This window comes from Penicillium manginii (genome assembly GCF_028828005.1).
Source record: "Penicillium manginii strain IBT 31320 chromosome Unknown utg000006l:1.0-4164085.0:1.0-4166146.0, whole genome shotgun sequence".
NCBI classification, from domain to species: domain Eukaryota; kingdom Fungi; phylum Ascomycota; class Eurotiomycetes; order Eurotiales; family Aspergillaceae; genus Penicillium; species Penicillium manginii.
In genome coordinates this window covers 3,135,858-3,157,149 of record NW_026643107.1, presented here as the reverse complement: position 1 = coordinate 3,157,149, position 21,292 = coordinate 3,135,858, and the positions used below count along the sequence as shown (strand labels likewise).

Sequence of the window (21,292 nt, the reverse complement as noted above, 5' to 3'; positions counted from 1 at the left end):
TCTTTGCGCTGGGCGTAGTAGGCAGACTCTTTGATCGGAAAATTATCAGCCGAAGCAGCAGCTTGGTCGGTCAATCTGCAATAGACAAAAGTTCCTTTCACAGCTTTCCGCGCGGGTTCGGAATTGTTTCGACGCTGGGACCTTTCAACGAGCAAAAGTGGTGCTTGGCGGGATCGTCAAACGGAATGACTGCGCCGTTTGGGAGAAGCGTGTACGCGAACTTGATCGACGCTGAGGGGTAGTTGTCGATGATTGTTGGGCGAGCAGGCGGGCAGGAGCTCTTGATAGAAGTTCTCGGGCCGTTTGGGATCGCTGACGAGGGCTCGGAGTAAGGCTGGTGAGGGAAGAGGATTGCGAAACGTATGCGCAATTCGAAATTAGATATAGCAGTCGCAGTCGCAGTCAAATCGAGGAAAAGGAGCCAATTGATAGTGTTCGCGTGGGATAATGACAGACCTAGGAGTCTGCGCGGGTGTTTGCATGGATTGACGCTGATCACGTGCTATCTAAAGCTAAGCTCCAAATGTATGCATGGATACACTTGATTTATCTAAAACTTGGAGTTAATTGTTTTCTTATTTGACTATTGGCTATAATTCCCGAGCTATGAGGTGATTATTTGAGTTTGCGTGTTTTTCAGTCCCATTGGATGAAAGACTGGTGTAACCAAGAAAGATTATTCCTCAAGTACGTATTCTACATTACTGTTCTAAGGCTAGTGATATGCAAATGATGTATGTATAATGTATATCAATTCACTATTTGTGCACAATATCGCCTGCAATGTCCTGTACACTCACATCAGCCACTCAATGCTTTCAGATCCAAGGGCACACTGCTGCCTCGGCCAGCACGGTATCTGCGCTCCCCGCCGCTGAATGGCCGGGGCTTGGAGAGCAATCCATCACTCTGGAATTTGAATCGAGGATCTTCTATTTGGGCCGAGCCGTGTGTAGAAGAATTTCGTGAGTTATAAGCAGGAGATGATCCACCATTGGTCAGAGTATAGGCACTGGGGTCCAGTGCAGCATGCGGTTCTTGTGAAACTGGGCGGGAAGGAACAGGTGATGGTCGAGATGGAGCTTCAAATGAAGGTGGAGGTGGAGGCGGAGCTGCAGGGGCGGCTGAGGGAGGAGGAGGGGGAGCGGATGGAGGACTGGGACTACCCAGAGCAGTGCGAGCGGCTTGAGCAGCAATAGATGGTGCAGCACTGGGAGGTGGAGCAGGGGTTGGTCGCCCAGGCGCTGATGGTGGCGGGGGAGGAGCGCGACCAGCAGCAGGAGCAGATGGGGGAGGTGGAGGAGGAGGAGGTGCCGGGCTTGATGATGCCGGAGGAGGTGGCGGTGGACCAGAAGGCTTTCGAGATGCAGGGGGCGGTGGTGCTGGCGGGGCTCTAATTCCTCCAGGAGGTGGTGGAGGAGCTCGTGGGGGAGGAGCCTCGGGGACTGTTCTTGTAGATGCTGCAGAGATGGTGGACGACGGCCTAGAGGCAGGTCGTGGGGGAGGTTTCTTCAAACTAGCGACCAACGGATTGATCGGAGGTTCTGATGAAGGTGGTGGAGGTGGTGGGCGTGCCCCAGGAAGCTTCGGCGCCCCCGGAGGTCTGGGAGGTGTAGCAACAGGTGCTCGCGTGCTTTCCGAGTCAGATTTGTATGGCGAGTCTGATCGATTGGCGCCAGTATCAACTCCTCCACGGCTGCGCAATTTGGGCATACCGCCAGCGAAGAGACCTCCGAGTTGAGCCGCTGGTGACCCTGAGCCTCCATCTGTTCCTGATAATCCTTCACTGTTGCTTCGTAATCTGTTGGCGGCGGCTGGCGATGGGACAGGAGGTGCAAGCCCAGACGGAACCTTCATACCCCCGGGAACTGGCGGTGCAGCACCAACAGGGGCGCCTCCAGAGCCTCCCCCGGATTTCCCAACTACTGGGGCTGATCGATCATTGGTGACTGCCTTCTTCAACCGGGTGCCTTTGTGGATATCAGATAAGAGTGCGCCCTGGGAGCAGAGTTAGCTGGACACACTCCTTCGAAGCCATGAAAGGCATTAATGAGAGATAAATCGCCCTTGCATCATGCACATACCCTATCTTTAAGTTCTCCTTTGCCTGGTCGATTTGGCAGGCTTGCTGGAGGAGGCGGGGGAGGGCCACCTAACCCCCCCAGGCGGCGGCGGAGGGGGAGGAGGAGGAGGGGGGGGAGGCATGTCGACGAGGTGTTGATGACAAGCAGGAGGAAAGTGTCTAGTACTTCATGAGATATTTTTGAATGGTATCTGGTGTGAACTCCTTGACCAGAAGGAGGTTGTAAGGCAGAAGAGAAGCTAAGACGTCAGAGCGATGGGGGCTGTGGATGTGGACTTGAACTGTCCAGGGCGCCGGGGCGAACTCTCCGCCTTAAAACGCCCTTCCACTCGCCGAAAAAAGGGCCGCCTGGAACCACTCCTCCACACCACGTCATTCGTCATGAAAAGAGTCGCCTTGAGGGCCCCAAGAGGCCCCAAACCGCAAGGTTCCGTCTGCCATTTCTGTCAATTCTCCAATACTGCCCAGCGTCGCGCTCTGCCTATCGCCCGACTCCCTCTCTCAACCACTTCCGGGAGTCGCGCTTCGAACAACGGCCTTGCGCTGCAGTTACCAAAGCGCAGCGTACAACCGACTACCTCCTCTCCCTTTTTTTCAACCCGTCGCTATGCTTCCACCTCGTCCGCTCAAGAATTGGCCATTCAGGAGGTAGCACAGGAAGCGTCAGTCGTGCACAATGCGGACGAAGTCCCCTCCAACGACACAGTAATTCAGCTGCTGGCAAAGTGTGAGAAGCTCGCGCAATCCCTCATCCTGAGCGAACAAGACCAGTCCGATGAGGCTACGAAAAATGTCGAAAACAATGCCATTTCCTCGTTATTGGACTTGGAGGAGAAGAAGGGAACATCTGCGCGAGTATCGAAGGCAGCAAACGGCTCCGCAACCCCCGATCCCCGTCTTGCCGACGCACTTTCGCGCATCGTCAACGAGATCGTGAAAGATGAGAAGGTCTTCATTAACGAGGAGGCACTGGAACTCTACACAAAGATACAAACTCTCTTGCAACGGGCGGAGCATTTCCCAGAAGTCTTCCATCTATATGCCAACAAGCCAGTCCCCGAGGAGAACAGCTCGCCTCCCAAATTCCACAAAGCAAGCCCCAAAAATGTCAACAGCGCCATTCCAGCCGAACTTGCGAACATGGCCTTGGACGTGGCCATCGCACAAAAGAACCTATCTCTTGTGTTGGCCATTATTGACAACACCTTCTGCGCACCCGCTTTTCACCGTGCTAAGATCGTCCGAAAGGCCGGTATCCCTCTAGGTGGTTTGGCCGTAGCCCCCATGGCTTGCTACGCCCTCGCCTCAGTTGCATCTACGTTCCAGAACACAATGGACCCCAGTTACGCGACGGGAATTGCCCTTGCTGCATCTTTAGCATATGTTGGAGGTACTTCTTCCATTGGTATCATCGCGATCACCACTGCCAATGATCAAATGGAGCGGGTTACATGGATACCTGGAATTCCTTTGCGCCACCGCTGGCTCCGAGAGGAGGAGCGCGCTGCTATGGATAAGGTTGCTGTCGCATGGGGCTTTAAGGATCCTTACATGCGCGGCGAGGAGGTGGGAGAGGAGTGGGAAAGCCTTCGCGAGTTTATCGGCATGCGCGGCATGATTTTGGATAAGACTGAGCTGATGGAGGGCATGGAGTAAAGAGTCAAGACATACTGTATTATATCTGTACCCCGACTATTGACGCCGAATAGAGCCACAGGCAAGATTTCATATCGAACTACACAATTGCGGGTGAATTTTACAAGTAATATGTAGATGGAGTGAATGGTTGAGACCAAATCGTGAGTTCATATTTTTGTGGTCACTAAACTATGACACCCATTTTGTTGGATCCCCAGATTACACCAGCGCAGTGAAGCGACGGAGAATCTAGTAGATACGCTTGGGGGGAGACATGGAAGCCTTGATGACAAGGCTGCCAACGTTCTGCCAGCCCTTCTTAAGCAGGGAGACAAGGTAGTTGATGGCGAGCATCAGGTTGGCAACGAGCTCCTCCTCAGCCAGGTTGACGTGGCCAACGGCGACACCGAGGCACAGAACCTTCTTAAGCTGGAACTTGATGGTGGACTTGACGTCGTCAACCTTCTTCTGGAGGTCATCGGCGTGGGAGACAGGGGTGGGGAACTTGCCAGCTGTAGAGAAAAGTCAGTAACGGTTCTTTTTGTATGGCAGACGGTTCACGACGAGAACAGGAAAAACGTACCCTTGGACAGACCGGGACCCAGGAGACGGGGGATCTGCTTGATCAGAGCCTCGGAAGCAAGGAAGGCATCGTACTTGCGAGCAAGCTTCTTGATGAGCTTCTTGTTCTTGTTGAGCTTCTTGAGGTCGTCAACGGACATGGCATCGATACCGTGGTGCTTGGCACGGTCGAGATCGTGCTGGTCACCAAGAATACTGTAATCTCGCATGTCAGCATATTCTGTTCACAATTTTCTGGGTTTCCACTGTGATCCTTGTCGGTCGCACTGATAATCGATTTTTCAACCGTTCATGCGAGGACCCGAGGAGGCGAGAGGATGGCTGGGAGCGAGGAAAAACGCACCAGATGCTCATGTTGGGGCGGGGCAGGTTGGGCAGCTTGATGGTGCCAGAGAAACGCTTGTCACGCTGGGGGTCGTAGTTCTTCAGGCCGATCTGAAGCTCAACGGTCTCGAGGAAGTTACGCTTCTTCTCGTTGAGGGAGTACTCCAGCAACTGCTGGACATTCTGGCGCACGCCGGCTGGGAGAGTATTAGTGAATGCTCTCTAGTGTTATCGCAAACATATAATAGGCACAAGGCAGCACATACCGACTGTGATCTTCGACATGATGGCGACAGTCTTCCAAAAGAAATTTTCTTATGGTGTGGTTCTGCGTCGAATGTTGAAGAGCAGAAGAAGTAGCCGCAAATTTCTCCGCTTGTGGGCGTGGTGGCCGGCTAAACCTAGTCGGGACTAGCGGTGCCCTAGAATGCAGTGCTGACTCATCTCAGATGTCACGTGTATTCATGTAAATTGCTGCCTTGGTGCCTTATAAACATAGGCATGAGGGAACACTCATAAAAGGTTGATTAAAAAGAGAGAGAAAACGTTCCATTTAGGTTCCTTCACTCGCCCAGTTGTTTCAGATTGGTTCCATTCTGTTCATGGGATAATTTACTCTTATGGTACTAGTAGCAGCGTTGTCCTGCATGAATTGGAGGCAGAGTACACAAGTCTTGCAGTTAATTTAGCCTGGGGTATTAATCAGCTAGATTGCATTTATAAATGCCAATTTACGTCCTTGTTAAATGCAAAATTTAAACCTCAGATCCGAGGTTGACCTCCATCTCCAGCCCCATCACACTTTCTTCACCGTGTTCACTGTTCATCACTATCGCCTTTTCACTCACGTAGAACCCTGCTCTTTCGTAGAGGCCTTGCGCTGCAAAATTTGTTGGTGCCACCTGGATTGATATGCTTGCCTTCGATGCCTTTTTTCCTCGAGCCTCCTCTCGTACGTATTTGATAGATGCTTCCACTAAGCGACCCGCCAATCCTCTCCGTCGCGCCTGAGGCAAGATAAAGAGCCCCACAATCAAGAAAATAGCATGCGCATCACTCAGGTCCCTATTCTCCACAGTCGAAGGATCAGGGATCTGATATCGCCGGTCTTTGATAAAAGCAGTGTGGATCTGTGGCTTCGGGGGAGTCGCCGTGACATCGTCGCTTTGTTCTGAGAAGCGAACGGGTCCAATGATTGTAACAATACCCAGCCACTCTTGCCGCAGAAGCCTCTGAATGGCAAAAGCACTGCTTAGCTCCTTGGTATATGGCTCTTCTCCAATATATTCTCCCTGATTTGTTTCAGGGTCGACGGCGACAAGCGTTCTGGCAATCCGGTTCTCGACCCGGGATTTCCATGTCTCGAATGGAAATTGGACTTCGTCTTCATAAAGTGAAGTGAAGGCTTCTGGATCAACCTTGAGGCCGTGCAGCCTCAGATCCCTGTATCGTTCCACTATCGCTTCCAGGTCTGTTGATAATGGTATGGGTTTGGGGATGGGAACAACTGGCCCCAATGGGGGGTGAGGGGAAGCCATCAGATCGCGTGTCTGACTGAACACCTTGGCTTGCCTTTTTCTTTAAAAAGAATCCAAAGAAATTATGAATAGACTGTGATATCTTCGTGCCATGAGGCTTCTTATATAGAGAAAATGGAAATGCTGATTCAAGTTGTGACTCAATCGTAAGTCAAAGGTTGCAATCACAAAGCCCCACAGCTGCCCCCTGCCTGCCTCAAGGTGGCTGCCTTAAGCCATCAATCCTTTAGATTCCAAGGACTCTTCCATACTGATATTGCTGAGAATATATTTCTAGAGCGGGTATTTATTCCGTGACTCTTTTTTTTCGTTATCAGGACATGTGCCCAGAATGAGTACAACCAGCTACTAAATTATGACACATCTTGCCGTCAAAACGCTATGTCCACCAGAGATAGGGCTCCCAAGCTTCAAATCCAGTTTGACTGAGTAGGGATAAAATGGTGAAATAATTCAAAACGAGATTTCAGGCGCCACTGGTATTCATCTATCTGGGTAGTCATCGAGGTTCTAGCCCTTTCACTTCACAACACCCAATGCCATTTGCCCTATCACCAGTCATACTCAAAGTTTAGCGCAATGACCCGTGATACTATCTAGCAATGTTATGTTGAATACAGTGGAAAATTGATTCCCCGACATGGTCTTTACTTTCTTCCTTTCCGCTATTTCAATGCAAATTTCGATGCTTTATTTCGTGTGAAGAGAGGGTATTAGAGTCAAATCCAAATTTTGCCAGTCCCAAATCTGATCAAATTGGCCAACATCCAGATTGGAGAAATCACCAGCACTCATGATAGGCGGGGTCTTCATGCTAACCATCGGGAGGTCCAGATCTTCTGAGGTAGGTAAGAAAATCCCATTGGCAGGCAGGAGCCCCAACGATGAAGAGAGTGATTCTGGGTTATTGACATCAAGAGATTCGAGATCTAGCGAAGATTCAAATGTCATTGTTTCAGTGTTCGGCATATCTCCGGTACCAATCATAGTACCATCCACTGGGGCCTCTCTCTTTGATGACAGACTTCTTGCTAGCCTGTCAAGAACTGGGTAGCAAATTGCGCCGGTCTTGGTGACTGGAGCGAGTTGGCTGATGAGAGAGTATGCAAGTTTGATTGCTTGAAAAACATCTTCTCGTTGTGGAAGACTGCAATCTTTGTCGTGGATTATAGCTGAACAAAGGAAAACCGCGGTGTCGAATATCAAGAACGTAACCAAGTGGAACTTGGCATTTACAGGGAAAACATGGTTAAAAAGTCGATGCGAAACTTTCATTAGATGAAGGGCGATTTCAGTCGCAGATGCTCGGCGAGCTCTATCCACGCCAGAAGCTTGGGAGTCAAATTTCTTGACGAGGTACCTTTTGAAGGGTAATAGCATGCTCATGTAACCTATGGCATGTAGCTGGCGACGATGAAGAGGTACGTATTTATGCTCTTTGTCCCACTGGGTGTCTGGGTTCTCTTCTTGATAGGCTGATGGCAGTGAATCCATCCATGCATCTATACCCACTCTGATAGAATCGGCCTCAAAGACATCGGCCGTGTTTCCCATTGTTGTGAAATCTTTTTTGATCATTTGACCTAATTCGCATTGCGATGCAATGTGTGATACTGGAGAGGGCGGACCATTTGCGGGATCCAAGATCTCCAATTTCATATTTGGTAGCTCGTAAGAGCAAGAAGCATGATTGATGACAAGGGGGCGAGACAGCAACATAGACATTTGCCTAAAGTCATTAGATAGCCTATCCAAGACCTGAGTAAATGTAGGCTTGGAGAAGTAGAAACTCACCAGTCCCACACATATAGCAGGCACCAAAGTCGTCTTCTCATCTCTATTTCAAATTCAGACAACCCCGGCTTTTGATGCTTTTTATGCATGCCGAGTTCTTGCGCTTCATGGATACAAGAACTCAAGGTATGCCAGGATTCAACAAATAAAGACTCTGACTTGAACCAAGCTGCGGTTAGGAATAGTTGCTGAATCTGCGCTAGACCCCCTTTCCCAGGGGTGATCGTGTTGCTTAGCTGTCTGGCCGTGTGGTGGTAGCTTTCTGATAAAGTCTGGATAGACTCCCCTAGTTCCGATTCGAGTTTTGTTTGAATCTCATAGTCCAGATATTGCGATGAGCAGGCGCAAACACGGATGAGCAGACATGTGAACTCTGGTGTGAGCGGCTTCCCACTTGCTCGGTCGGACCACCAAGCCGCATAATCGCGAGAAAAAATCGGCGGGTATAAAGCATAGTAACTGAAATTGGTGACTTCCAGGTAGCGCTGGACCAAAATGTCTATTGTATTTAGTGAAGGTTCGATAAGGTGGTACATGAACGAACCTGTATATGGCTTAGGAGGTAAAAGGCGTAAGACATTTTTCATCTCGAAGGACATTTCTTCCGATGCTAGTGTCGATGCTGGTGCAGATGACTGGAGGGAATCAGTTGGATTTCAGAATATGAGTTTATGGATAACACTACTGGTGAAACGGCCTTTCCAAAAAGTAGGCTTTCGTCAGGCATATAGCCTAGGTTGCGGAGTTCACCCTTTGCAGCGAGAGCAGGTACATCCTCTGTGGCAATCAAGCTGTCCTCCAATTGAAGGATATCTGTGGGCTCAACCTCTTCTCTGTTTTCCGGAGTTGAAGGTTTCCTGCTTCTAGTTAGTTCCACCCTTGCCTGTATTAGTAGTATCTGCCTGTTTTCCCCCGCCGTGGGGCTTACCGCGTAGCTTCCTTCAAAACATGAGAAGTATGTGCTGGTTGTCTTTGAGGGTATTTACAGACGTGTGGTATATTTCTCGCCTGGCAATGATTGCATGGCCATTGACGGCTGCACTGATATACAGGTCAGTTCGGAGTTATCTCACAACAAGTCAGGCTCTTACTTTCTGTTTGCGCCGTTGGCATTCAGTGCAGGATGCTGCAGGGCGTATTGCTTTACTAGCCTTCGTCCCCACCATTTTTCATAAGTAGTGAGGATATAAGTAGTGAGGATATTTGGATCTCTGAGTGACATGGGATGTTTAATATCTGAATGTTTTTGGTATGAGGCTTTGGATCGCGGGTGCAACGGGAGTTAGAATTGTCGCCTTGGTTTGCAGGCATTAATAACGTCACATGAAATGTGGGCCCCATCCTCGAGGATTCATGGGAGAGTTCAGGAAACAAGAAGATGACGAAGTCAACCAAAAAAAAAACAAGAAATAAAAAACAAACATACAACAGCAGGGATTCGCATGTGGTCACCCACCATACTACTAACCTGCCGGCGTGTGGCTTAAGTACGGCTGAGCGGACGGGAAGCCCTGTTCTCCACACCCTATGGTCGTATGTACTACTCACGGCAACAAAGGGGAATATATCCTACCTGTCAGATTGGGAAGAGATATTATGATCGGAAACATAAAATAGCCAGAAAATTGACGTGAGAAAATAATAGATAGAGAGAGAGTTTAAGAAATCCAATAGTCATAATTAGATAGGAGCCAGAAAGCTACAGCTTTCCATCGTCGACCCTACCCTAGCTTACGAAAAGTAGTACTGGTAATAGTAGAGCAAACCTTGATACATTCGGAGGGATGCATAGTATTACAGTTATCTATCCGAGTCTATGGACGAGGAAGAAGAAGTAAAGTATATTATAAGCGAAACTTGAAAGCATCGCACACAGTGTTCAAAACTACCTAGGTACTGCAATCTTAGTACTAGTATGTCCGTCGCTGATTCAAAAATTGCCATTGGTCACGCACTGCCAGTGACATCGCCACCTGACCTCCAGAATTGATCGCATTATGGCTTGGTTATGCTATGGATTTGAAGAATGAGTACGGAGTAGTAAGCAAGGACATAAACAGTCCTCAGAGGAGAATTTACTGTGCAGGTCCAGGTCCCGCGCTCTCAGTTTGATTGGCTCGGATAATCTTTTTGCTCGGCTCGGGGAAACAGTTGGTCGACTGACCGCCAGCATCGGATAAATAGTTCTATACAGATTGTTCAAGGTAAAGTACAGGCATGTTGTGCCTTACAAATAGTTACAAATAATTACAAAAATGACTCTTTATCACAATTTCGACAAAATATTGAAAGACCTTCAATCGTGCGCATATCTCCCGACATCACTCTACCAACACGATTGAGACGCGAGCCCACCCCCAAAGACGAAGGAAGAAGTTGACGCGCAAATGTCTACCGACACTTGCAAGTCTGGGACAGACTTGGAAGCTACGCGAGAACAGCCAGTTGCTGATAAGCCAGAAGTCGTGGATCCTTATTTGGTTGAATGGGATGGACCTAACGATCCTGAACTACCGATGAACTATCCATTCTGGAAGAAAACACTGATCACCTGCATTTTCAGTACATTGACCACCTGGGTCACCTTTTCTAGCAGTGTATTCAGTACTGCTTCTGGAGTCACCTCGCAAGAGTTTCATGTTTCAGTTGAAGTTACAACTCTGGGAACAAGCCTCACTGTTCTGGTGTGTCAAAAAGTCAAACCCGCAATAATAACAGAGCCGAAATGCTGACACTGACGCGAAGGGGTTTGCGATAGGACCACAGATTTGGGGGCCCTTGTCTGAGCTATATGGCCGATTGCGACCTCTCTATATCGGATATGCAATATTCATCATCTTCCAAATCCCCGTCGCTGTTGCTGAGAACCTCGAGACCTTGATGCTTGCCCGTTTCCTTTTGGGATTTTTCGGCACATCCGCCCTTGCGATTATACCAGGTGCTTTGGCAGACTTTTGGGGTCCTGTGGAACGCGCGATTGCAATCTCTTTGTTTTCTGCAGCTACCTTCGTGGGACCGATATTCGGACCGATCGTGTACGTTAATATCATCATACCGCGGATTAATAGAACCGGACTCGAGCTAATTTGTACTCAACCAGTGGTGGCTTCATTGTCGAATCACATCTGGGTTGGCGATGGACTGCCTGGATCACCATGATACCGGCGTCATTTTTCGGCATAATTGCCTTTCTAGTTTTACCCGAGACATACCATCCTGTTATCCTCCAGCGTCGCGCCAGCCATCTCCGTAAGTCGACAGGTATTTGGGCGTACCGTTCTCGTCTGAGACGAAAAGACGCCGACATTCAGCGAGATATTGACCAAATACATTTTCCGACCGATGCAAATGCTTTTCCTCGAGCCGATTCTTGTCTGCATGACCATTTATATCTCGCTTATTTACGGAATCCTATACCTATTCTTCGTCGCATATCCTATCGCTTTTCGACAGGTCCGGGGTTGGAATAACGAGGGGATTGCATCATTGCCTTTCCTGGGGATATTAGTTGGGGTTCTTCTGGGCTGCCTTGTCGTCACTGTCGCAACACGCCTGTGGTACGCCCCAAAAGTACGCAATGGCTCTGTTGTGCCAGAAGATCGTCTTCCTCCCATGATCGTGGCCGCCTTTCTTCTACCGATCGGGTTATTTTGGTTTGGATGGACATCCAACCCAAGTATCTCATGGGTGCCACAAGCGATCGCTGGTGCACCGATCGGAATGGGAATTTTGATGATCTGGATGCAAGGCCTCAATTATTTGATCGACGTGTATTTGATTGTTGCCAATTCAGCTATATCAGCGAATACTCTCATTAGAAGCGCGGTAAGTGCACTTCTTTCACAGAAAGAGTCTTACTAACAATCTCCAAGGTTGGCGCTGCGTTCCCTCTGTTTGGGACTTACATGTATAATAGGTTGGGAGTCGACTGGGCTACGTCACTCCTCGGATTTCTTTCTATTGCAATGATTCCGATACCAGTTGTATTTTATTTCTATGGCGCAAAAATTCGGCGGTTGAGTCGCTTCACCCCAAAGATATAGCCAGAGGTTGATTGGGCTCTTGATATATAGAACCGAGGGCGATATGGTAAGAAGGTGGTTCAATTGGCCTGACTTCCACGAAATATATTTGGACCATCAAAATATCTTGATAATGGAATTTTGGAATCGTTGAAGGTTGTCTATACTGTCTCATTATTCGACATAGTTCACTGTTTCCAAGAACGTGACTGCAATTTTTGAGAAGTCTTCGGACAGCCCACCTGGGGATGTACTATGTGTACAGTCTCAAGATTTTTGTATCTTTATTTCTTCAATTACCAACTTAATAATCTTGGAAGATGTTCTGGATAGTCAACTTGAAGTTTGGTAGTATATATCTAACCTGAAGCCTCAGAGCATCTCGCATCATACGATTTATTCATATTCACTACCTACTACGTAGTTGGAAAGGAGAAGTTGAAATGCGTTCATTTCAGACGCCCCAAGGTTTTACTACTAGTTCAAGTTCAAGTTGGACCAAATAAAATTCCACTGCCTAGCATTCTAACCATTATATAACGGCATTGTCTCATTCAAGAAATCCAATGGTCTTCCACGCAGAAATGTATTTCACAATTGAATTCAACTCCACACGTCCTCTTTCCCGTAAAGTTGCTGAGTGCCTTTTTGTTTTGCTAGTGTCCAATATCAAACCTCCACATGAAATTCGGATAAAATGCTGACTGAAGAAATCGACCAACTGTTTGGCTGGATTTTCGTTGATCGAAGCCGATGAATTTCGGACTCGTTCAAGCCATTGGTCGAACGGAATTATACCCTCTTGTGGGATATCGAGTAACTCCGTCAAAGCTTTTACCATATCTTGCCAACGCTGTCTTGACGGATTCTCAATATGATAGATCGGATAAGGCTTTGTATCGGAAATCAACAATTCGCCCAGTGTCGCGGAAACATCATCAACAGGACACCAAGAGAGAGTACCATCAAGATCTGGAAAGGCTTTGAGGAACTGGGACGACTTGACCACAAAGGCGAAATGCTCGACTGGATTCCAATATCCGTTGCTTTCAGAACCAGTGATTTGGGCAATTCTGACTGCCATCGGTCGGAATCGGGATGGATAGCGATGCAGCGTCTCGTCCAGCATGCGTTCGCACACTAGCTTCGCTTCAGCATATCCGACTGGTAGAACAGAATCTGCGCTCATTGTCTCCTCCGGTGCACGGATTACTCCGTACCGAATAGGATGGTAGCTCACGATTCCGATTGATGAGATGAACTGAAAGCTGAATTTGAATGGCGCAGGTCGCCTTGATACTACTTCTCGTGCAAGGTTGATGAGGTTCCGCATGACACTGAACTGGCTCTCATACCCTCGGATAGACCTTGTAAGGCTCATCGGCCATGCATTGTGAACAATATGTGTTGCCGTGCTCACAAGCTTCTGGTAAGTCTCCGCTGATAACCCAAATGATGGCTTTGATGTGTCCACTTCGAGAATCTCAAGCTTGGAGCGAGACTTTTCATCGAGCGCGATACCCCGAAGCTTGAAAGATTCAACTTGACGTACAGTCGCTGGAATAGTACTCCATCGATTGAGACAGACCACCTTGTGGACATTAGGAAGTCTAGCGAGATAGGCCACGACATGGGAACCGAGACTTCCTGTTGCACCAGTGACTAGCACACAGTGACCCGCGGGAGAGGGTAGAACGGGGACTTGTAAATTGGAAACAGGGAGTGAGTGGAATTCCTTGGTATATTCATGAATGTATGAATCAATGATCTCTTGACGTCCTGCAGTATCTGTCAATGAGGACGTTACTGAGGGTTGAAGTGATTGGGACGCGGGATCATACCTGGATCCGGACGCAAGAGCAATGATCAGTCGCTGAAGATTTGTTTCTGGTCTAGCACCATCCGTCCAATCAACCGCGCCGTATCCAACTGATGTGAGGATTTTCCTCCAGTGAGCTGGAGGTTGAAGCGCGTGTTGGCGACCGTCTTCGAAGAGCCACCATCCTTCTAGCAAGCCGAAAATAAAGTCAACCCAAGGGACTTGTTCTGTCATCTCGAGCAAGAGCAGAAATCCATCAGGGCGTAAGATATCATGGATATTTCTTGTTGATATTTCCAGATTGCGAGTCGCATGGACACAATTGGTGGCTAGAATGATGTGCTGACTGTGCAATAGATCTGCATCTGGCGGCGACTCGATGTTCACAACTTTGAATTTCATGAAAGGGTGCTTCTTGAATCGTTTGCGAGCGGCAGCAACGAGTGATGAGGAAAGATCCGTCATGGTGTATTCGACTGGGACACCTAGGCGCTCCAAGAGAGAAATCATCTTGACGGTTGTTCCGCCGGTACCAGCTCCCATTTCCAAAATGCGCAGTGGTTCGCCCGTCATCGGCAACCTTTGGATAAGATGCTCGAGGAAGAATTCCGCCTGCTGGATCCACACTGAATTGATGGGAGACTTCGCATATACATCAGTGACAATTTCTCTTCCTTCTGGGGATCCAAAGATCATTTGGAGCCCATCTTCTTTCCCGATGAGGCAATCTGCAAATTTTGGACCGATCATCCCCGTGAGTTTATGCTCGGCCGCATGGACGGGCTCGTCACGCAATAATTCCTCCAGCATGTCATTTACCGATTTCGTTGCGACAGGCATAGATGTTCGCACGATGTCGGATCCACTTATTTCAATCAAACCATCTTCTTCGAGAAGACCATGGATCAAATTCATGAAGCGCTCATGCTTTGGTAAGTAGGGAACACGCTCAAGTTTCTGGCCAGCAACTGCGTTGCGGATCGGACACCCAAGCCGTTCAAAAGCATTGACAATGTGAGCAACACAGAGCTTGGTTGATCTTGGCATGACTTCGGTATAGTATGTTCCAAGCTGACCATTCACCATAAAGTCATCCGTAGCCTCCTTTGCAATACGGAAACATTCAAGGACCGTGGACTCTGGAAGTGAGAGACCCTGAGGACCAGGAGACGAACTACCATTCCCATTAGGTGCGATAGAATGATGTCCGTTTCCATTTGTGACAGCCTCGTCATTTCTATCATCTTCGACGAATCCAGAGTCACCATCTGTGTCATCAAGGCCCATGATCCTTCCCAAAGTCTCAACCAAACTGCGGAAGTCGGTCACGTCAATAAGCTGATTAACGTCGATGGTGGTCTTGAAAGCCAAATCGATTTCTCGGCCCAGTTCCATGCTCATCAAAGAATCGATACCGATCTCAACCAAATCAGAATCATCCTTGATTTCTTCTGGCTCAAGACCAGAAAGATTGCAGATGATGTCCCGCATAATACCGGTTATATCTACACTGGGTGTCTTTGGCAACTTCTTCGGTGTGGATGTGGCGGTCACCTTGGCAGCCGAGCCATTGAGTAACGGCGGAGGTGCAACTGGAAGGAAGTTTGCCGGCGGAACATTGACCTTTGAAACAGAGGATGGCAGCACCTGAGGCTGAAGCCCAGCTGGCATGTTCTTTGACAAGACCTTGCGAATACCGGAGATGGGGACTTTCTGGTAGCTGATACCGAGAGCCACTTCGACGAGTGACCCATCACGAGCATTAAATGCAAAGACATCACTGAGATACTTTGATTCAGATTCAGGATGGTGCAAAGCAAATATTTCGTAAACATCCGAAGGGTTGTCGTTTGAAATCGCTTCAGGTGCTCGCAACCACCGATCGATACCATCGCAGATGAAAATTCCTCTTTCTGACAGATCAGCCTGAGTGGTCATGAGATTCACGAATATGCCTGCCACTTGGCAGAAACAGTCAGTTAAAACTGTATCCAGGCAACCTTCATTTGCATACGGCTTGACGACCCTACCCGCCGACTCATTGTCTCTCCCGGCGATCTTGGTGACATGACGATAGACCTCTTTATAATCAATTACCTCGGAAAAGGCGCGGTAGATGTTGCGGCCTTGCAGAACATCATCAGCAAGATTGCTGTCCAGAAGTTGCAGACAACGCTTTCGACCGATCAGTCGTGTCAGTCTCTCAAGCTCAGTCTTAACCTGCACGCCGTCTGCCGGCTGAAAGATGATCGTTCCTGAAGTGTGGGTGACAGAGCCGGTGCCTTTAGCATCGGTCGCGGTTAACTTCCAACTCCAGATCAGTCCCTCCGCGTCTGAAGAGTCTGCTTCTATCCAAACAGCTCGGGATTCATCCTTCACAAGAGGGTGGTAATGTCTGAGGCCATATAACTCTGGGATAAAGCTATGGTTCTGGAAGTCTGGTCGAAGACTCGTCAATGCATCAAGTACTATCTCGACCTGGAACATTCCAGGACAGACAGCTGCTTCATTTGCCATGATGTGGCCAGAAAGCAGGCGAATATACTTGTCTGATGTGACATTGACACCGAATCGTACTGAGCGCCGGGATGCATCTTGGTATCCAACAAAAGTTGTCAACCCCTTTGGTGCCTCTATAGCCACTAGCTGCTCCTCTCGATGTCCGGAGTCCTCAAGCTTTGGAGGCACTCTCAGATCCATCCAGTGTTTTGATTTCTCGAACTGGTACGGAGGCAGCAGGACCGGAGTGTAAGCGGGTGTTTGTATGCGGTGATGGGCCCAGAAGGTCACATTTTGACCATTCTTCCAGAGGTTGATAGTCGCATCAGAAAGGAATCGGAATGAGCTATCGCTAGTAATATTGACTGGCTGGAAGTGGGAATTCGATGTTCCTAAAGCTCGACTTGCCATGGTTGTGATAGTCGAGTTGGACCCGGCCTCTAACCAAACTGCAGCAGGGAATCTTTCTGAAAGTCTCCTGACTGCATGTGCAAAGAAGACTGGCTTTCTCATATGTTCCGACAAATAGGTCGCATTTAGCGGATTGGTGGACTCATACTCGGTTGCTCTCTCGAGTTTGATCGTTGGCTCTTTGAACTCAATGGTATGTCCCAAATTTTCCAAATCATCAACTAATGCGTCGACTAGAGCTGAATGAAAAGCATTGGTCACGTTCAATCTTTTAGCTCTCCCCCCTGAGAAATTTGAGTCACTTCTGAGAAGGTTCTCCGCATAGTCGACTTGTTTGACCGAGCCAGCCAATGTGAAGCTTCTCGATGAGTTGTAGCAGGCGATCGAAAGGTGGGCTTCGGACCCTTCCTGTGAGTTCACCTTGGCCAACAAAGCTTCAACATCAGGAAGATCCGCCTCAATGGCGATCATGGAACCCTTCTCACTACCCCAGCGGTCCTGGATCAGGCGTGATCGGCCCGAAATCATTCTTACGGCATCTTTCAATGATACTGCGTTGGAAATGCATAGAGCTGTAAGTTCTCCAAAGCTATGTCCAACAACAGAGGCAACCCTCAGCCCGCTACTAAGCCACGCCTTTGCACAGGCGTACTGCATCGCGAACAAAACAGTTTGAAGTTGAACAATATCCGAAATTGGCGTTCGTTGGAAGATAGCTGGAAAGATGCTTTCCAGGCCAAGGGACAGTATTGTAGCATCACATTGATCAAGATATTCTCTGAGGATCGCATTGCCCTTATAGACCTCTTGGTCCAAACCAACATATGTGGAAATCTGTCCACCAAAGCACAGGATAACGGGCTTGGGGTCTTGGACCTGAACATGGTGGATGCTCTGGCTGCCACTCTCAAAGGACTCTAGAACCTTGTGCAGCTCCTCCTTTGTACTGACATTGAATATCAGCGCGTGGGGGAGGCGTCGATTTGACTGTCTGGAGACTTGGAATGAAAGATTTGCAAGGCTTAGGTTACTTTCTTTTTCCTGGACCCCTTGAACATACCTGCGCAATCGCTTCGCATAATTTAGAAGGCTTTGCTGATCAAATGCAGTGATCCAGAATGGGTAGCCGCCCTCGGGTAATATGGTAGATGGATCATCAGCTGCCTTTGGGGCCTGCGTGACAATCATGGAAGCATTCGATCCAGAAGCCCCATAGTTGTTGATGAGAGCAGCCTTGAACGGTGTCTCCCAGTTCCTGAGCTGAGTAGATACCTCGATTCTGTCTTCAGCCTTCGTATTCAGAGCGGGGTTGATGTTCGAAAAGCTAGCCTGTGGTGGGATAAATCCTTCATTGATCATGATCAAAGTCTTCACCAAAGATGCCACTCCTGAAGCACACTCTGTGTGGCCAATGAAGCCCTTCGCTGATCCTAATGATAATATATCGGACCGTATAGAACCACCAAAGATAGATCGAATGCCATCATATTCGGCCGGGTCTCCAACAGGTGTTCCTGTTCCGTGGGCCTCGACAAGAGAGATTTGTTTAGGCTCTAGTCTGGCTTGACGCACAACATCCGTAAATAGCTGTGAGAGCGATGTCGCATTTGGAACAGTGATCGCGGTGCAGTTTTGATTCTGGTAAACCTTTGTACTAGCGATGACACCAAGTACCTGGTCACCATCTGCGATAGCGGAGGGAAGTCGTTTCAAAAACACAGCGCCAACGCCTTCACCTCGGCAATATCCATCTGCATTTGAGTCAAATGGCTTGCATTGTCCAGTTGGACTGAGGAAAGACGCCCCATCCAGGTTGTGATACCAATTCGGGCTCGTTATAATGTTGACACCCCCGGCAAGTGCCCCACTGCATTCACCATTGATTATTGAACGACATGCCTGGTGAATAGCAACACTGGAGGATGAGCAGGCTGTATCAAGTGTCAAACTGGGACCAGTCCATCCGAAATGATGGCTGATTTTGCCAGCAAGGAAGCTCTTGAGGTTGCCGGTTGCTGAGTAGGCATTTGCAGGATAACACACAATGTTCTCCTCGTAGTCGACATTCCCAACCCCCATGAAGCATCCGATAGGTTGGTTTGTGGCGTCATTTCCAAAATAGCCAGATTGTTCGACAGCTTGGTACGCCACTTGCAGCATTAGACGGTGTTGCGGGTCTGTGGACGAAATTTCCCGAGGGCTCTTCTTGAAAAATTTGTGGTCAAAAGTATCGTGATTGTCGATGAAGTTCCCGTACCATTTGTGTTTTCCTATATCTCGCCATGCAGTCTCCATGCCGAAACGATCATCAGGCACCTCTCTGTGCTGCGATTGGCCGCGTTTCAGGATCTCTCGAAATGCCTCATGATCCCCTGCTCCTGGTAACTGACATGCCATTCCAATGACAGCAATACGCTCATCGGGAAGGTCCGCCAATTCCACAGTTTGTGTTCTGCCGAGAAGGCTACCAGGAATCTGGGACGACGCGATGTTGATTTCGTGTGCGTATATTAGGCGTGAACCGAGTTTTCGAGAAATAGTCGGCGGCATGCAACGCTCGGATCCGAAACATACCACTGCTGCATTTTCTGGGATGAACTTTGAATAGTAGGCAAGGCGGCAAGTCTCGTACCACTGAGATTGCTCCAACAGAATGGCCAGCAAAGCGATCTCGTGAAGCTTTCCAGAGGTGACGTATTTCCCGTCGCCGCTGGATCGGCTTGCCAGTATCATATTGGGAATTTCGGGAAACTGCAGGTCTGGATAACGATCACAAAGACTCATCAAAGAGGCGACGGGCTTTTCATGATTCTTCCAGTGAAATCGTCCCGAAAGTGCAATGGATGTGACATGTGCCCCATCTTTCTTCATCTGCTCGACGAAAGTTGGGCCCGTTTCTCTTGATGTCGTAAACGTGACCCGCTTTTGATCAACAATGACCGAAATATAAGCCTAGAGAACAAAGATTATCAGTTGAAGCGGTGTTGTTGGCAATTCCTCGGAACTCACGTCAGTGAATGAGTCAAGGGCGAAAGTAAATGATTCGCCAGATTCAGAACCACCCGATGAAGCCGAAAAGCTCATTGACTTCCTTTCTGGCTCGCGAGAGTCCTCCTCAGCATCAACAATAGCACCAATTAACATAGCCAGTCTTATAGCGACGCCTCCGTTAGCTTGAATGTCGGCCATGTTCGAGGAGCAAGCCACTGCAAAGGCACTCAAAGTACCAATGCAAAGACCGAGGGTCTCCATATCTTCAGGGAATGTTTTGGAAAAGTCATCCTCATCTCTTAGCCCCGGTATGCCTGACTGAATGAAATCGAGATAGTCAATCAATTGGCATATGACAACAAGGGGCGAAAGCAGTATATTTGGCAAAGGAAATGCTGCCTCTGGAGCTTTCCCACTCGCTATCCATGAGTTCAGGTTATCGAGTAGGTGTCTGCTATCGGATTGTTGAACTCGCAGCCCACTGTTTGAGAGCTTGTCCCAGAGATCTGGAAGGCTAGCAAGAATATCGACAGCCCATTGCTGACTATGAAGTTGACTGTGAAGATTTTTGAAAGACACGGCGTTGAAAGACAAGTCTTGCGAGCCAAATACAAACGCCTTGGGCTTCAGCTCGATCTGTGGAGTTGATTCACTCATGATCGATGCTTACAATGAGACTACTTTCCTGAGCCGCGTTGAAGTCGACTGGTAGGAGTCTTCTTTGCAATGATAAAGAACTGGTCGAAATACCACTCACAAATGAAAGAGAATTTGGAACCTTGGAGTGTGTGAGAGATATGCTTATTATTGTGGTTGGCAGCAACTATATATGACTGTGGCATCTACTAGTAGGTGAATGCTTTCAAATTTGCAATTACACCGGAATTTCAAGCACGAGGAGTTTATTTCCACTAGTAGAGCATAAATTCGAAGTTACTCCGGTCAGTTAAGGCCCCGCGCAAACTTGAAGGCCCCGTGGGCCCGTATTCATCTTTCTCTCCATGTTCCTTGCGTCTCTTTGCATCGGACAATCTAATCGCACACTACGGAGTAAGATGGTGATAGTAGATTCCGAAGGTAAGCGCTAATTCTCGGTCCATACGACGAACACGACAAACTTGCTAGTTGCCACCGGCTCCTTCGGATATAACAATCCTGAAGGCTTTGGTTGCAAAGTTGAATCCAAGTATCCAAGTTATTCCGAGTAATGATTCCGAAATCTTACACCAAATTCCACACTAGAGACCTTCGGGACGGCCCGATTGAGGTGGCGGGCCTTAACAAGATCGAACTGAGGCGTAGGCTTGGCCAACAAAAGTACGAAAGGATTCGTGCAACCCCACTACTAGTATACGAGGCCGTCTCAGTATGAATACACTGTGCGCATCTTCTAAATTCAAGAGCGATCGGCCATATCTAATTAAATTTAGAAGAGTATATGCAAGATAAGTCTTTACAAAGGACTCAGACGTGTCGCCTAAGTTCAACCTCGTATCGCGCACGAGTACGAGGTAGCATCTGAGAAATGAGTATCTTGAGTACTAAAAAAGCCATGGCCCCATACGGGCCGCAATGAGGCCGTGCATGACGC

At 48.4% G+C, this 21,292-nt stretch overlaps 7 protein-coding genes across 7 annotated transcripts; 2 read left to right on the top strand and 5 right to left on the bottom strand.

Moving 5' to 3' along the window:
* Nucleotides 1–801: 801 nt before the first annotated feature.
* On the bottom strand, nt 802–2,205 carry N7533_009548 (putative proline-rich, actin-associated protein Vrp1; the record flags this gene model as incomplete). The annotated part of the gene is made up of 2 exons (XM_057106198.1): nt 802–1,998; nt 2,158–2,205. 2 exons carry the CDS (start codon nt 2,203–2,205, stop codon nt 802–804), a joined length of 1,245 nt encoding a protein of 414 aa, XP_056957647.1.
* A 259-nt stretch (nt 2,206–2,464) lies between these two features.
* Nucleotides 2,465–3,739, top strand: N7533_009547 (uncharacterized protein; the record flags this gene model as incomplete). The annotated part of the gene is made up of 1 exon (XM_057106197.1): nt 2,465–3,739. The coding sequence occupies one exon, from the start codon at nt 2,465–2,467 to the stop codon at nt 3,737–3,739; it is 1,275 nt and encodes a 424-aa protein (XP_056957646.1).
* A 218-nt stretch (nt 3,740–3,957) lies between these two features.
* Nucleotides 3,958–4,939, bottom strand: N7533_009546 (60S ribosomal uL1 domain-containing protein; the record flags this gene model as incomplete). The annotated part of the gene is made up of 4 exons (XM_057106196.1): nt 3,958–4,233; nt 4,305–4,498; nt 4,647–4,824; nt 4,894–4,939. Coding segments are annotated over 4 exons (681 nt in total), but the record flags the coding sequence as incomplete, so codon positions are not given.
* Nucleotides 4,940–5,382: 443 nt separating this feature from the next.
* On the bottom strand, nt 5,383–6,165 carry N7533_009545 (uncharacterized protein; the record flags this gene model as incomplete). The annotated part of the gene is made up of 1 exon (XM_057106195.1): nt 5,383–6,165. One exon carries the CDS (start codon nt 6,163–6,165, stop codon nt 5,383–5,385), a length of 783 nt encoding a protein of 260 aa, XP_056957644.1.
* A 690-nt stretch (nt 6,166–6,855) lies between these two features.
* On the bottom strand, nt 6,856–7,824 carry N7533_009544 (uncharacterized protein; the record flags this gene model as incomplete). The annotated part of the gene is made up of 1 exon (XM_057106194.1): nt 6,856–7,824. One exon carries the CDS (start codon nt 7,822–7,824, stop codon nt 6,856–6,858), a length of 969 nt encoding a protein of 322 aa, XP_056957643.1.
* A 2,522-nt stretch (nt 7,825–10,346) lies between these two features.
* On the top strand, nt 10,347–12,002 carry N7533_009543 (MFS transporter; the record flags this gene model as incomplete). The annotated part of the gene is made up of 5 exons (XM_057106193.1): nt 10,347–10,643; nt 10,678–10,994; nt 11,060–11,208; nt 11,249–11,784; nt 11,832–12,002. The coding sequence occupies 5 exons, from the start codon at nt 10,347–10,349 to the stop codon at nt 12,000–12,002; spliced, it is 1,470 nt and encodes a 489-aa protein (XP_056957642.1).
* A 529-nt stretch (nt 12,003–12,531) lies between these two features.
* On the bottom strand, nt 12,532–20,358 carry N7533_009542 (Male sterility NAD-binding; the record flags this gene model as incomplete). The annotated part of the gene is made up of 2 exons (XM_057106192.1): nt 12,532–19,662; nt 19,720–20,358. The coding sequence occupies 2 exons, from the start codon at nt 20,356–20,358 to the stop codon at nt 12,532–12,534; spliced, it is 7,770 nt and encodes a 2,589-aa protein (XP_056957641.1).
* Nucleotides 20,359–21,292: the final 934 nt, after the last annotated feature.